Source organism: Oncorhynchus clarkii, chromosome 25 (genome assembly GCF_045791955.1).
Source record: "Oncorhynchus clarkii lewisi isolate Uvic-CL-2024 chromosome 25, UVic_Ocla_1.0, whole genome shotgun sequence".
Taxonomy (NCBI): domain Eukaryota; kingdom Metazoa; phylum Chordata; class Actinopteri; order Salmoniformes; family Salmonidae; genus Oncorhynchus; species Oncorhynchus clarkii.
This window is the reverse complement of record NC_092171.1, coordinates 21,313,217-21,329,370: the sequence shown is the minus strand read 5'-3', so window position 1 is coordinate 21,329,370 and position 16,154 is coordinate 21,313,217. Positions and strand designations below refer to the sequence as shown.

The 16,154-nt window shown below is 41.4% G+C and overlaps 1 protein-coding gene across 1 annotated transcript; it reads left to right on the top strand.

Annotated features, from left to right (window-relative positions):
• The first annotated feature begins 5,331 nt into the window (after window positions 1-5,331).
• Window positions 5,332-15,463, top strand: LOC139384174 (coiled-coil domain containing 197). The gene is made up of 9 exons (XM_071128880.1): window positions 5,332-5,533; window positions 5,813-5,855; window positions 5,963-6,139; window positions 6,582-6,739; window positions 6,833-6,915; window positions 7,107-7,279; window positions 14,775-14,885; window positions 14,963-15,079; window positions 15,271-15,463. The coding sequence occupies exons 1-9, from the start codon at window positions 5,433-5,435 to the stop codon at window positions 15,439-15,441; spliced, it is 1,134 nt and encodes a 377-aa protein (XP_070984981.1). The 5' UTR covers window positions 5,332-5,432; the 3' UTR covers window positions 15,442-15,463.
• Window positions 15,464-16,154: the final 691 nt, after the last annotated feature.

The window sequence follows — 16,154 nt, the reverse complement described above, 5'->3', positions numbered from 1 at the left end:
AAATAAAATTAAGTTAAACTAACTTGATCCTGCAGAATGTTGGAGATAGTAGAATAGACTCAATTAGACAAGAGAGGGAATAAGAATACATACAGGACATACAGTGCCTTGCGAAAGTATTCGGCCCCCTTGAACTTTGCGACCTTTTGCCACATTTCAGGCTTCAAACATAAAGATATAAAACTGTATTTTTTTTGTGAAGAACCAACAACAAGTGGGACACAATCATGAAGTGGAATGACATTTATTGGATATTTCAAACTTTTTTAACAAATCAAAAACTGAAAAACTGGGCGTGCAAAATTATTATTATTATTAGGGAGCAAGTAGCCCCAGCAGTGGTGATGCATGTTTAGCTTTGTTTGGTTCCACTTGATTCCACTGCTCTTATTAAAGGCCTCTCTGGCTTGAGGGCTTACATGGCTATGGCAGAGGTTATGAAGGAGTATTACAATCACACACACAACAGCTTGAATTACAGTCCCTGGTGATATCTATACAACTTTATTGACACATACTCAGTGATAAGAAAATAAACAGTCAACATCCAGAAATAAGATTAGCTCTGCAAAAAGGCAATGTTAAAATGTATTGGGGAAGAAAAAAGCCTGCTCCAGTATATAAAACAATTTTTCAGACAAAGTCTAAAACATACTTATAGATAAACATACGTATTATGAAGTTAATGCTGCATTTCTCCATCTTTGAATTCCCAAAGCTCTCTCTGACAGTCTCAGAATAACATTCCTACTTCAGAGCACCCCAAAGCATATCTCCAATATCTGTTATTAGACAATAATACTGGTTAAGGCTGTAGGTAATTAGCAACTTTAACTACTTACTACTTTTTAGCTACTTTGCAACTACTTAGCATGTTAGCTAATCTAACCCTAACCCTTTTAGCTAACCCTTCCCCGAATCCTAACCTTAACCCCTAGCCTAGCTAACGTTAGCCAGCTAGCTAACATTAGCCACCTAGCTAGAACTCGTAACATATTATACTTTTATCAAATTCGTAACATATTGTACATAGAGTGTTGGACTAGAAACCAAAAGGTTGCTGTATCAAATCCCAGAGCTGACAAGGTAAAAATCTGTCATTCTGCCCCTGAACAAGGCAGTTAACCCACTATTCCTAGGCCATCATTGAAAATAAGAATTTGTTCTTAACTGATTTAAAGGTACACACACACATACATATATATACACTGCTCAAAAAAATAAAGGGAACACTTAAACAACACAATGTAACTCCAAGTCAATCACACTTCTGTGAAATCAAACTGTCCACTTAGGAAGCAACACTGATTGACAATAAATTTCACATGCTGTTGTGCAAATGGAATAGACAACAGGTGGAAATTATAGGCAATTAGCAAGACACCCCCAATAAAGGAGTGGCTCTGCAAGTGACCACAGACCACTTCTCAGTTCCTATGCTTCCTGGCTGATGTTTTGGTCACTTTTGAATGCTGGCGGTGCTTTTACTCTAGTGGTAGCATGAGACGGAGTCTACAACCCACACAAGTGGCTCAGGTAGTGCAGCTCATCCAGGATGGCACATCAATGCGAGATGTGGCAAGAAGGTTTGCTGTGTCTGTCAGCGTAGTGTCCAGAACATGGAGGCGCTACCAGGAGACAGGCCAGTACATCAGGAGACGTGGAGGAGGCCGTAGGAGGGCAACAACCCAGCAGCAGGACCACTACCTCCGCCTTTGTGCAAGGAGGAGCAGGAGGAGCACTGCCAGAGCCCTGCAAAATGACCTCCAGCAGGCCACAAATGTGCATGTGTCAGCTCAAACGGTCAGAAACAGACTCCATGAGGGTGGTATGAGGGCCCGACGTCCACAGGTGGGGGTTGTGCTTACAGCCCAACACCGTGCAGGACGTTTGGCATTTGCCAGAGAACATCAAGATTGGCAAATTCGCCACTGCTCTTCACAGATGAAAGCAGGTTCACACTGAGCACGTGACAGACGTGACAGTCTGGAGACGCCGTGGAGAACGTTCTGCTGCCTGCAACATCCTCCAGCATGACCGGTTTGGCGGTGGGTCAGTCATGGTGTGGTGTGGCATTTCTTTGGGGGGGTCGCACAGCCCTCCATGTGCTCGCCAGAGGTAGTCTGACTGCCATTAGGTACCGAGATGAGATCCTCAGACCCCTTGTGAGACCATATGCTGGTGCGGTTGGCCTTGGGTTCCTCCTAATGCAAGACAATGCTAGACCTCATGTGGCTGGAGTGTGTCAGCAGTTCCTGCAAGAGGAAGGCATTGATGCGCTGGACTGGCCCGCCCGTTCCCCAGACCTGAATCCAATTGAGCACATCTGGGACATCATGTCTCGCTCCATCCACCAACACCACGTTGCACCACAGACTGTCCAGGAGTTGGCGGATGCTTTAGTCCAGGTCTGGGAGGAGATCCCTCAGGAGACCATCCGCCACCTCATCAGGAGCATGCCCAGGCATTGTAGGGAGGTCATACAGGCACGTGGATGTCACACACACTACTGAGCCTCATTTTGACTTGTTTTAAGGACATTACATCAAAGTTGGATCAGCCTGTAGTGTGGTTTTCCACTTTAATTTTGAGTGTGACTCCAAATCCAGACCTCCATGGGTTGATAAATTTGATTTCCATTGATAATTTCTGTGTGATTTTGTTGTCAGCACATTCAACTATGTAAAGAAAAAAGTATTTAATAAGAATATTTTATTCATTCAGATCTATGATGTGTTATTTTAGTGTTCCCTTTATTTTTTTGAGCAGTGTATATATATATATATATATATATAGCCATCACTAGCACATTAGAGGCTGCTGCCCTATATACATGTACTTGAAATCACTGGCCACTTTAATAATGTTTACATATTTTGCATTACTCATCTCATATGTATATATGTATATACTATATTCTATACTATTCTACTGGATCTTAGTCTATGCCACTCTGACATTGCTCATCCAAAAATGTATATGTTCTTAATTCCATTCTTTTACCTTAGATTTCATTACACCCGCAATAACATCTGCTAAACATGTGTATGTGACAAATAACATTTGATTTGGCACATTTGTAACATATTGTACGTTTTGCAAATTCGTAACATATAATACAAAATGGGTAATGGACATCCACAAATTAATACATACCACACAAAATGTTACATATCATACTAAATGGAGTGTCTCGGATTTACATACAGAATAATATGAAATGCTCTGAGGCTAGGTTGATGAACTATATCCTGGTCTACTCATCTGGAAAACTATCTGAAGTCAATATAGAATCAAGAAAAATGCTGGCACCGATCAAGAGGCTGGGTACCTTACAGTTATTACCATGCATGCAGATATCTATATATAGTACCAGTCAAAAGTTTGGACACACCTACTAATTCCAGGGTTTTTCTTTATTTTTACTATTTTCTACACTGTAGAATAATAGTGAAGACATTAAAACGATGAAATAACACATATGGAATCATGTAGTAACCAGAAAGGTGTTACAAAAACCAAAATATATTTTATATTTGAGATTCTTTAAAGTAGCCATTTTATATTTGAGATTCTTTAAAGTAGCCACCTTGATGACAGCTAGCACACTCTTGGCATTATCTCAACCAGCTTCATGAGGTCACCTGGAATGCATTTCAATTAACAGGTGTGCCTTGTTAAAAGTTAATTTCTGGAATTTCTTTCCTTCTTAATGCATTTGAGCCAATCAGTTGTGTTGTGACAAGGTAGGGGTGGTATACGGAAGATAGCCCTATTTGGTAAAACACCAAGTTCATATTATGGCAAGAACAAGCAAAGAGAAAAGACAGCCCAAGACAGTTTAAGACATGAAGGTCAGTCAATGCGGAAATGTCAAGAACTTTGAACGTTTCTTCAAGTGCAGTGACAAAAACCATCAAGCCATATGATGAAATTGGATCTCATGAGGACCGCCACAGGAAAGGAAGACCCAGAATTACCTCTGCTGCAGAGGATAAGTTCATTAGAGTGAACTGCACCTCACAGCGTTCAAGTAACAGACACATCAACTGTTCAGAGGAGACTGTGTGAATCAGTCCTTCATGGTCAAATTGCTGCAAAGAAACCCCTTCTAAAGGCACCAATAAGAAGAAGAGACTTGCTTGGGCCATGAAACATGAGCAATGGACATTAGACCGTTGGAAATCTGTCCTTTGGTCTGATGAGTCCAACCGTCGTGTCTTTGTGAGACGCAGAGTAAGTAAACTAATTTCTGCATGTGTGGTTCCCACCATGAAGCATGGAGGAGATTTTCTGGTGACACTGTCTGTGATTTATTTAGAATTCAAGACACATTTAACCAGCATGGCTATCACAGCATACTGCAGTGATATGCCATCCCATCTGGTTTGCACTTTAGTGGGACTATAAATGTTTTTTCAACAGGACAATGACCCAAAACAAACCTCCAGGATGTGTAAGGGCTATTTGACCAAGAAGGAGAGTGATGGAGTGCTGCATCAGATGACCTGGCCTCCACAATCACCCGACCCCAACCCAATTGAGATGTTTTGGGATGAGTTGGACCGCAGAGTGAAGGAAAAGCAGCCAACAAGTGCTCAGCACATGTGGGAACTCCTTCAAGACCGCTTGAAAAGCATTCCAGGTGAAGCTGGTTGAGGGAATGCCAAGAGTGTGCAAAGCTGTCATCAAGGCAAAGGGTGGCTGCTTTGAAGAATCTAAAATATGTTTTGATTTGTTTAACACTTTGTGGGTTACTACATATGTGTTATTTCATAGTTTTGATGTCTTCACTATTATTCTACAATGTAGAAAATAGTAAGAATAAAGAAAAACCCTTTAATGAGAGTTAACTTTAATCACAGTTATTTAAAGCCCTTCTTACATCAGCTAATGTCACAAAGTGCTGTACAGAAACCCAGCCTAAAACCCCAAAACAGAAAGCAATGCAGGTGTAGAAACACGGTGGCTAGGAAAAACTCCATAGAAAGGCCTAGAGTAGGTGCATCCAAACTTTTGACAGGTACTGAATTTAAAATCTAATGTATACGAATTATTCTATTTAGATTGAGACAAAGTTTATGATGTGTTCGCAATGTCAGGCTTAACAATTTATAAAGGCGACTGTCTTTTGTGGAGTACCTTTCAGTTGCTTTCCATCCGTGAATTAGAACGCCTCCCGGGCAGTTGCTATGTCAACCGGGAAACGATCCTCTCGCATTCCCTCTCCCCTCCCCCTGGTTCCTCGGCAACATGTAACACAAATTCAGGAGGACACCCAATCCGGAAGACTTTTGTTGCTCTCTTGTTCGTGTGCACGGAACAATTCTTCCAGGAACACAACAAATGCTGCGTTTTATAATCTTATTGGAGTTCTGTTCACTCTCAAGGATCACTTATTTTCTAAAATAAAAGTTGCAACGCCTAAAAATATGGAGACTCTTCCTTGTATAAATAAAGGTGATCCTCGTCTAAAGCTGAAAGTGGAGAATAGAATGAAAAACATTTTTGTAACGCAATTTGAGGAAACTAGGTATGTTACAATCAACTTTTATAATCTTATGCATTATGCACGATAATTATAGCCCATCTGTTCACCTTCAGTTTTGCTAATCCTTCTGGCCACAATCATTATGTCTTGATAAACTTGAATTGAATAATCATATCTTAGGTCCATGACAATTGTATGCATCATGATTTGCATTTGAATTATATTGCACAATTATGCAGCTCAAGTTTAGTTGTAATGGACGACCAATTTCAGCACTACATTGCCATGAAACGTTTGGATTATATATTTCCCCTGACATAGACAAGAAGAGGAAAATGTCAATCACATACCTGTTATAACAGAGGTAAGTAGTCCTAATTGGATTTCATTTGAACACAAAACATTGGCCAGTGTCTTGGTGTAGATATATTTGATGTTAAGTATTCTTGTGACTAGTGATTTCCCATGTAGACCGCTAGCAGAGTCCTGGAGACAGGAGTGAATACATTACAGAGAACCCTCGTCCTGAAGAAGCAGGTGGAGGTGGATGAAGTGGATAGGCAGCTGGCACAGAAACGACAGGAATTCAAAGGCCGCATGCAGGCCCTTGCACAGAGGAAGGCAGAGCTAGAGCTGAAACAGCAGGCGGTGAGTTACATTTAAGCAATAAGGCCCAAGAGGGTGTGGTATATGGCCAATATACCACGGCTAAGGGCTGTTCTTCTGCACGACAACGCGGAGTGCTAGGACACAGCCCATAGCTGTGATATATTGGCCATATATTACACTTCCCAGACAAACCTTATTGCTATTATTAACTGGTTACCAATGTACCAACGTAAGAGCAGTAAAAATAAAATGTTGTCATACCTGTGGTATACCATGGCTTTCAGCCAATCAGCATTTAGGGCTCAAACCACCTAGTTTATAATACACAATTCACGATGAGCTAAGGCATTTCAAATCCATGGACAGGTGAAATTATACAGATACTGTATAGGCTTAACATAGAACCAAGATATACAGTATTGACCTGCTTATGTGTACGTCATCTCTTGACTCTTTCCTTTGGGTTTATGATCTCACCCAGACTAAAGACAGAGCTAAGAAATTTGAGAAGTTTGTTGAGGACAATGAGGTAAAGCGCCGTCGGGCCCTGAAGAAGTACCAGGCAGCAAGGAAGCAGAACGATCTGAAGCAGAACGAGAAAGAGGAGTTCACTGAACAGCTGGAAAAACTGCAGGCCAGGTGAATGGGAGCTGGTTTTTGGATTGGGAAATTTCTTGCACAAATACTTGTTGGACCCTCTTCATCTGATATATTTTTTCCCAATCCCTACAGGCAGCAGTATTTAAAGGACAGGGTGACCAATTATAAAATGTACGAAGACTACATGATGAAAATGTTAGATTTTCTCCCAGAGAGTAAGTTCATGTTTTTTGTAGTTGAATATACTGTATTTTCTTAGTTTATTATTTTAGTTGAATAAATACCTAGATCTAGAAAACTATTGGATTGGATTGTTGCCTCCAACAAATAAACATAAAATGACAGTGTTGGTTGTGAGGTACAATACAATAAGTATGTTTGTTTCTTAACCTGCCTGTGAATGCAGATTACCTGGAGTATGGGGCAGATTCCCTGGTGATGCCCATCATTCGGCGCCATGATACCCTGTCCCTCACTCATCAGGACCTGGTGGAGCGCCTGGGCCAGCTGGTGGAAGAGCTGGAGCAGGGCCAGCGCAGCCTGGACAGCCTGAAGCAGGAGCATAACACCAACAAGCTGGTCAGACATTCACGTACAGTACCAATCAAAAGTTTGGACACACCTTTTCATTCCAGGGTTTTTTTTGTGTTTTTTTTTTTAATATTTTATTTTTGCATTTTCCAATTAAGAACATTCAAAACAAAAGTGAAAAGATATTAGACAACGGTAGGACAAAGTGACAGTAACAGACGAGCATAACAAAAAAATAAAATATATATAATGATATATACAAACATACAATAAGAAAAAAATAATAACGAGACATTGGATCACCTGCCGTAGTCTACATATTATACATTACGTGTGAAACATTATGTGAGGATTATATATAGATTCAATCAATGAGATGTGGGGGGAGATTCTCCATATAGTCAATAAAAGGTTGCCAAATTCTGTAAAATGTCTTTAACTTATTCCTTAAGCAGTAAGTGACTTTCTCCAACGGGATACAACTATTAACTTCCGATAGCCACATTGCAACTGGCAGGGAGGAATCCAATTTCCATTTCAAGGCAATACATTTCTTGGCAATCGCTAGCAATATCTCTGTTAGCTTTATAGTATGGCTTAGCCTAAGATTGGTGTTAGTAAAGTTACCCAGTAGACAGACCTCCGGGTCTAAAGGAAATGCAACCCCGTGAATTGAGGATATGGTATCGCATACCCCCTGCCAGAAACCGTGTAGTTTTGAACACTACCAAGTGGAATGGAGGAATGTTCCTTCATCTGAGCCACATCTAAAACATAGGGAGGAGATATCTGGGTTGAACTTGTGCAGTCTAGATGGGGTGATATAGAGCTGATGGAGGAAATTAAACTGGATCAGTCTGTATCTGGAGTTCAATGTGGATGTAACACCATCCCTGCATAGGTCACTCCATAGATTCTCATCAAGATCAATACCCAGATCTTTTTCCCATCTAAGACGGGGTTTATCTAGCCCAGGCAGTGTTAGTCCTGACATAAGAGCATCGTATACACGGGAAATGGTCTTGAACAGTGGTTGGTCTGCGTGGCAGAGTTGTTCAATAGGTGACATCTTAGGTAGGTTCCATTGTCCCTTGAGAGTCACCCTAATAAAGTTTTGTAGTTGTAGGTAGCTAAAGAAGTCCCATGCCAAATCTTTTTAGTTTCCTGAGGGGGAATAGGCTTTGTCATGCCCTCTTCATGACTGTCTTGGTGTGTTTGGACCATTCTAGTTAGTTGTTGATGTGGACACCAAGGCACTTGAAGCTCTCAACCTGCTCCACTACAGCCCTGTCGGTGAGAATGGGGGCGTGCTCGGTCCTCCTTTTCCTGTACTGCACAATCATCTCCTTAGTGTTGGTTACTTTGAGGGATAGGTTGTTATTCTGGCACCACCCAGCCAGGTCTCTGATCTCCTCCCTATAGGCTGTCTCATCATTGTCGGTGATCAGGCCGGTTGTGTTGTATGCAAACTTAGTGATGGTGTTGGAGTCGTGCTCGGCCATGCAGTCGTGGGGGAACAGGGAGTACAGGAGGGGACTGAGCACGCACCCCAGTGTTGAGGATCAGTGTGGAAGATGTGTTGCTACCTACCCTCACCACCTGGGGGCGGCTCGTCAGGAAGTCCAGGATCCAGTTGCAGAGGGAGGTGTTTAGTCCCAGGATCCTTAGCTTAGTGATGAGCTTTGAGGGTACTATGGTGTTAAACACTGAGCTGTAGTCAATGAATAGAATTCTCACATAGGTGTTCCTTTTGTCCAGGTGGGAAAGGGCAGTTTGGAGTGCAATAGAGATTGCATCACCTGTGGATCTGTTTGGGCGGTATGCAAATTGGAGTGGGTCTAGGGTTTCTGGGATAATGGTGTTGATGTGAGCCATTACCATCCTTTCAAGCACTTCATAGCTATGGACATGAGTGGTATGGGTCTGTAGTCATTTTGGCAGGTTGCCTTTGTGTTCTTGGGCACAGGGACTATGGTGGTCTGCTTGAAACATGTTGGTATTACAGACTCAATCATGGACATGTTGAAAATGTCAGTGAAGACACCTGCCAGTTGGTCAGCACATGCCCGGAGCACACATCCTGGTAATCCGTCTGGCCCCGCTGCCTTGTGTATGTTGACCCGTTTAAAGGTTTTACTCACATCGGCTACAGAGAGTGTGATCACACAGTCACCGGAACAGCTGTTGCTCTCATGCATGCCTCAGTGTTGCATGCCTCGAAGCGAGCATAGAAGTGATTTAGCTTGTCTGGTAGGCTCTTGTCACTGGGCAGCTCGCAGCTGTGCTTCTCTTTGTAGTCTGTAATAGTTTGCAAGCCCTGCCACATAAGCCGAGCGTCGGAGCCGGTGTAGTATGATTCAATCTTAGCCCTGTATTGACGCTTTGCCTGTTTGATGGATCGTCACAGGGGATAGCAGGATTTATAGTAAGCTTCCGGGTTAGAGTCCCACACCTTGAAAGCGGCTGCTCTACCCTTTAGCTCACTGCGAATGTTGCCTGTAATCCATGGCTTCTGGTTGGGGTATGTACGTACAGTCAATGTGGGGACGACGTCCTCGATGCACTTATTGATAAAGCCAGTGACTAATGTGGTGTACTCCTCAATGCCATTGGAAGAATCTCGGAACATGTTCCAGTCTGTGATAGTAAAACAGTCCTGTAGTTTAGCATCTGCTTCATCTGACCACTTTTTTATAGACCGAGTCACTGGTGCTTCCTGCTTGAATTTTTGCTTGTAAGCAGGAATCAGGAGGATAGAGTTGTGGTCAGATTTACGAAATGGAGGGCGAGGGAGAGCTTTGTATGCGTCTCTGTGTGTGGAGTACAGTCGATCTAGAAGTTTTTTCACTCTGGTTGCACATTTAACATGTTGATAAAAATTTGTTAGAACAGATTTAAGTTTCCCTTCATTAAAGTATCCGGCCACTAGGAGCGCCACCTCTGGGTGAGTGGTTTCCTGTTTGCTTATTTCCTTATACAGCTGACTGAGTGCGGTCTTTGTGCCATCATCTGTCTGTGGTGGTAAATAAACAGCCACAAAAAGTATGGCTGAAAATTCTCTTGGCAAGTAGTGTGGCCTGCAATATATCACAATATACTCTACTTCAGGCGAGCAATATCTAGACTTCCTTAGATTTCGTGCACCAGCTGTTTACAAACATGCACAGACCACCCCCCTTCGTCTTACTGGTGTGTGCTGTTCTATCTTGCCGGTGCAGTGTATATCCCGATAGCTTGCGTGTGCCATTGCGCGCATGTTGATTCCCCCCCCCCCCCCCCCACACACCAGAAGTGATCGGGACATGCAGGTTGAAATATCAAAATGAACTATGAATCAACTATATTCATTTGATTACAGGTCGATAAGCAAACATTTATGGCAATTTAGTTAACTAGCTTGCTGTTGCTAGCTAATTTGTCCTGGGATATAAACATTGGGTTGTTATTTTACCTGAAATGCACAAGGTCCTCTACTCCAACAATTAATCCACAGATAAAAGGGTAAACAGAGTTTGTTTCTAGTAATCTCTCCTCCTTCAAGCTTCTTCTTCTTTGGACTTTATATGGCTATTGGCAACTAACTTTACGGTGCATTACTACAACCGACTGGAGTGTGGACCTCAGTTTATCTTTCAAATCACCCACGTGGGTATATGTTCCTAAAAACCAATGAGGAGATGGCACGTGGGTATATACTTATAAAAAAAACAATGAGGAGATGGGAGAGGTGGGACTTGCTGCGCATCAAGCGTCACAAATAGAACCAAGTTCTATTTTAGCGCCTGACTACACAGACGCTCTTTGACACACGCGAGCAGTGTGGGTGCAATGATTGAATAACATGTATGTGTACATTTATTTTGCAACTCTCGTGCACGCGATGCGAGTGGTGTGGTCAGCATGTTAGAAATACATGTACAGTGCCTTCAGAAAGTATTCATACCCCTTGACTATTTCCACATTTTGTTGTGCTACAAGCTCCCGAGTGGCGCAGCGGTCTAAGGCCCTGCATCTCAGTGCTAGAAGCGTCACTACAGACCCTGGTTCAATTTCATGCTGTATCACAACCGCCCGTGATTGGGAGTCTCATAGGGCAGCGCACAATTGGCCCAGCGTCATCTGGGTTAGGGTTTGGCCGGAGTAGGCCATCAATTTAAATAAGAGTTGGTTCTTAACTGACTTGCCTAGTAAATAAAGCTTAAATGAAATGGATTAAATTCAGATTGTGTCACACAATACCCCATAATGTCAAAGTTCAAATTAATTAGAAATGAAAAGCTGAAATGTCTTGAGTCAATAAGTACTCAACCTCTTTGTTATGGCAAGCGTAAATAAATTCAGGAGTAAAAATTTGCTTAACAAATCAAATATTAAGTTGCATGGACTATAATAGTGTTTTACTAGTTAAATAAAGGTTAAATACAGAATAAAAATATTCCTAAAAGTGTATCCTGTTTGCAATAAGGCACTAAGTAAAATTGCAAAAATAAATGCACTTTATGTCCTGCATACAAAGAGTTATGTTTGCATCAAATCACAGAGATTGAACAGTCGCTGAAATTATATACTGGAAATCAATGCAAAATAGGCTACTTTGATGAATAACCTACAGTGGGACAAAAAAGTATTTAGTCAGCCACCAATTGTGAAAGTTCTCCCACTTAAAAAGATGAGAGAGGCCTGTAATTTTCATCATAGGTACACTTCAACTATGACAGACAAAATGAGGAAAAAAATGATTTATGAATTTATTTCCAAATTATGGTGGAAAATAAATAAATTAAAAATCCTATAATGTGATTTTCTGGGTTTTTTTCCTCATTTTGTCTGTCATAGTTGAAGTGTACCTATGATGAAAATTACAGGCCTCTCTCATCTTTTTAAGTGGGAGAACTTGCACAATTGGTGGCTGACTAAATACTGTTTTGCCCCATTGTATATAGCCTATAGATCAGATCAAGGACCCAAGCGACCAAAAGTATGTGGACACTCGTTCGGCAAACATCTCATTACAAAATCATGGGAATTAATATGGAGTTGGTCCCCCCTTTGCTGCTATAACAGCCTCCACTCTTCTGGGAAGGCTTTCTAATAGATGTTGGAACATTGTTGCGGGGACGTGCTTCCATTCAGCCACAAGAGCTTTAGTGAAGTTGGGAACTGATGTTGGGCGATTAAGGCCTGGCTCGCAGGCAGTGTTCCAATTCATCCCAAAGGTGTTTGATGGGGTTGAGGTCATGGCTCTGTGCAGGCCTGTCAAGTTCTTCCACACCGATCTCGATAAACCGTGTCTGTATGGAACTCGCTTTGAGTGGGGCGTTGTCATGCTGAAACAGGAAAGGGCCTTCCCCAAACTGTTACCACAAAGTTGGAAGCACATAATCATCTGGAATGTCATTGTATGCTGTAGAATTAAGATTTCCCTTCACTGGAACTAAGGAGCCTAGCCCAAACCATGAAAAACAGCCCCAGACCATTATTCATCCCACACCAAACTTTACAGTTGTCAATATGCATTGGGGCAGGTAGCGATCTCCTGGCATCTGACAAACCCAGATTTGTCTGTTGGACTACCAGATGGTGATTCATCACTTCAGAGAAGGCATTTCCACTGCTCAAAAGTCCAATGGCGGCGAGCTTTACTCCAGTCCTGCCGATGCATGGTGATCTTAGGCTTGTGTGTGGCTGCTCGGCAATAGAAACACATTTCTTGAAGCTCCCGAGTAATTGTTTGTGCTGACGTTGCTTCGTGAGGAAGTTTGGAACTCGGTAGTGAGTGTTGCAAATGCGCTTCAGCACTTGGTGATTCCATTCTGTGAGCTTGTGTGGCCTACCACTTCGCGGCTGAGCCGTTGCTTCTCCTAGACGTTTCCACTTCACAATAACAGCACTTACTGGGGCAGCTCTAGCAGGGCATAAATTTGACGAACTGACTGGTGGCATCCTATGACAGTGCCACGTTGGAAGTCACTGAGCTCTTCAGTAAGGCCATTCTACTGCCAATGTTTGTCTATGGAGATTGCATGGCTGTGTGCTCGATTTTATACACCTGTCAGCAACGGGTGTGGCTGAAATAGCCGAATCCACTAATTTGAAGGGATGTCCTCAAACTTTTGTATATGTAGTGTATGTTGAAAACACAAATGCAGATTTTTGAAGACTACGCTCTTATTTATTTTTCAAAGAGAGCTTGCTTTTTTCTAAAATGAATAAATCACATTTTTTTCTCACCCATCGACACACAATACCCCATAATGACAAAGTAAAAACATGTTTTTTGAAATTTTAGCAAATTAATTGATGTCATTTATATAAGTATTCACACCCAAGTCAATACTTTTTAGAAGCACCTTTGGCAGCGATTACAGCGGTGCGACTTGTTACAGATTATGTGAGTAAAGCACATTTTTACTTCTGAATATATTTAGGCTTGCCATTACAAAGGGGTTGAATACTTGACTCAAGAAATTTCAGCTTTTCATTTTTTATTAATTTAAATTCAAAAGGCACTCGCACACCTGAGCAATCTAATTTGCAGGTGCATGGCAACAATTGAACAAGATGAAGGAAAAAAGGAAACCGCACACTGCTCTTGATAGTATCACTGATCTTTAATAAGCTTACGTATCGACCTCACGGCTCTGACGAAGCCCGTGAGGTCGATACATAAGCTTATTAAATATAATTAATTTAAATTCTAAAATGCGTCAAAAAAAAGTCTACATTGAATCCATTTTAAATTCAGCCTGTAACACACCAAAATGTAGAAAAAGTCAAGGGGTGTGAATACTTTTGGAAGGCACTAATTTACTATACACTGAGTATACCAGTGTATAGGAATGCCTTTCTAATTATGAGTTAGAACAGCCTCAATTCATCAGGGCATGGACTCTACAAGGTGTTGAAAGCGTTCTACAGGTATGCTGGCCCATGTTGACTCTAATGCTTCCCTACAGTTGTGTCAAGTTGACTGGATGTTCTTTGGGTGGTGGACCATTCTTGATACACATGGGAAACTGTTGAGCATGAAAAACCAAGCACTGTTGCAGTTCTTGACACAAACCGGTGCGCCTGGCGCCTACTACCATATCCGTTCAAAGGCACTTCAATCTTTTGTCTTGCTCATTCACCCTCTGAATGGCACACATACAGTACACAATCCATGTCTCAATTGTCTCAAGGCTTAAAATCCTTATTTAACCAGTCTCCTCTTCATATACACTGATTGAAGTGAATTTAACAAGTGGCATCAATAATGGATCATAGCTTTCACCTGGATTTACCTGGTCAGTCTGTCATGGAAAGAGCAGGTGTTCTGAATGTTTTGTATAAGGCCTCTGGCATTGTTTAATGTATGAATGTAATGTATAAAAAAACCTGTGTGCTTGGTTATTCACTTTTCTAAATACGCATTTCAAATGTATAATCCAACTTCCGTATATGTTTGTAAAATGTAAAAAATACAAAAAAATACAATAATATTGTGTCTGCGTAGAGCTTGTAGTAAGCTTTATACTGTGTGCTCTTCCCTCGTCGGAGGCAGATGATGAACAGGGAGCTGTCTGAACTGCAGACCCAATGGGACAGAGCCAAGGAGAATAACAACCAGACTGAGATAAAACTGATGATGCACCAAGGCCAGTCCAGAGACCAGGTCTGAGCACCACCACCATTTTACACTAATAACCAATAATAATATCATAATAAACTCCACTCCACCTCTCTTGTCAGGTTGAGGAAGTGGGTTGCCTGCTGATAGCTGTGAAGAACCTTGCAGAGCAGTGCTACTTACAGCACTATGGGCCTCTGGAAGAGATAGACATGCTGACGATGATGGATATGGTAAAGGTAATGTCTAATTGCATTGTTATTAGTATTTACCTTGAAATTAGTCCCCATTTGTTCTTACACTTAGTTTATATAGAATTTTTAATATTTTTTTTCTTCTGAATTCCAGATTTTGTATACTGTAATCATATCTTGTCTCCCCAATCAAGATTGCAACTACCAATTTATTATTTTACCTACCATATTTACAGGAATACATTCTGGAGAGGGCAGACATCGAGATGAGAGCAACACGACTGATAGACTCAGGCACCGTATTGACGAGTGCCACAGAGCACAGAAGATCACTGAAAAACATTAACAGTAAAACACAACTGAAGAGCACTAGCAAGACCAGTGGGAGGAGTGGACTGTCTAGTTGATCAATGCAGAATAGACCTTTTGCGAGTTTGTGGAGAAACACACAAATTCAATCATGTAAGTGCACGCACGCACATGCATACGGACACAGTAAAGGATGCGAGTGCAATAGAAGTTACTTTCAACTTGTTGTAGTAGTGTTATAATTGTATAGTTCTTTGTGGTGATATGTTAAAGTTGCTGATGAAGGAAATTGCTGTGGTTGTAGTTCCAAAGAAGTTGTACATGCATTTCTCATTTAGCCTAATATAAGATTGATGATTGAAATTTGTTAGGATGAATTCAAATATTAATTTGTTTGCTTGATTTATTTCAGAATATTACAAGTTCTCTTTGATATTATGAATATAAACAGTTGAAGATGGGTTGTGGCTGTTGTTTTTTTAAATAGGAAGATTGTGGAGTTAAATTGCAAAACATTTACCAAGTTGAGGGAAGTTCCTACGGTGGTTGTAATCCACCGAAGTTTGAAAATACTACAATAGTAGGCCTACACAGACAAATCTAGGCCCATTTATGGATATTTCGGGGAGGTTCCTCGAACAAAAAGAATCAATGTCCCAAAGATACTGGTAACTAAAGTTAGCCCTTTTGTCTGTCAATGTACTGTCCCTTTAAACACAAAGCACGTGGCAGTTCTAAATATCCGGTTGTTGTGGTTGGTACTGTTGCTCGAACATTTCATCTATTATGTCTTTCGATGTTACATTTCATT

Coding starts and splice junctions, on each gene's coding strand:
- LOC139384174 (XM_071128880.1), top strand. CDS start 5,433: ATGGAGACTCTTCCTTGTATAAATAAAGGTGATCCTCGTCTAAAGCTG. Junction 14,886..14,962: donor AAGGCCAGTCCAGAGACCAG/GTCTGAGCACCA, acceptor CTCTCTTGTCAG/GTTGAGGAAGTGGGTTGCCT. Junction 15,080..15,270: donor CGATGATGGATATGGTAAAG/GTAATGTCTAAT, acceptor CCATATTTACAG/GAATACATTCTGGAGAGGGC.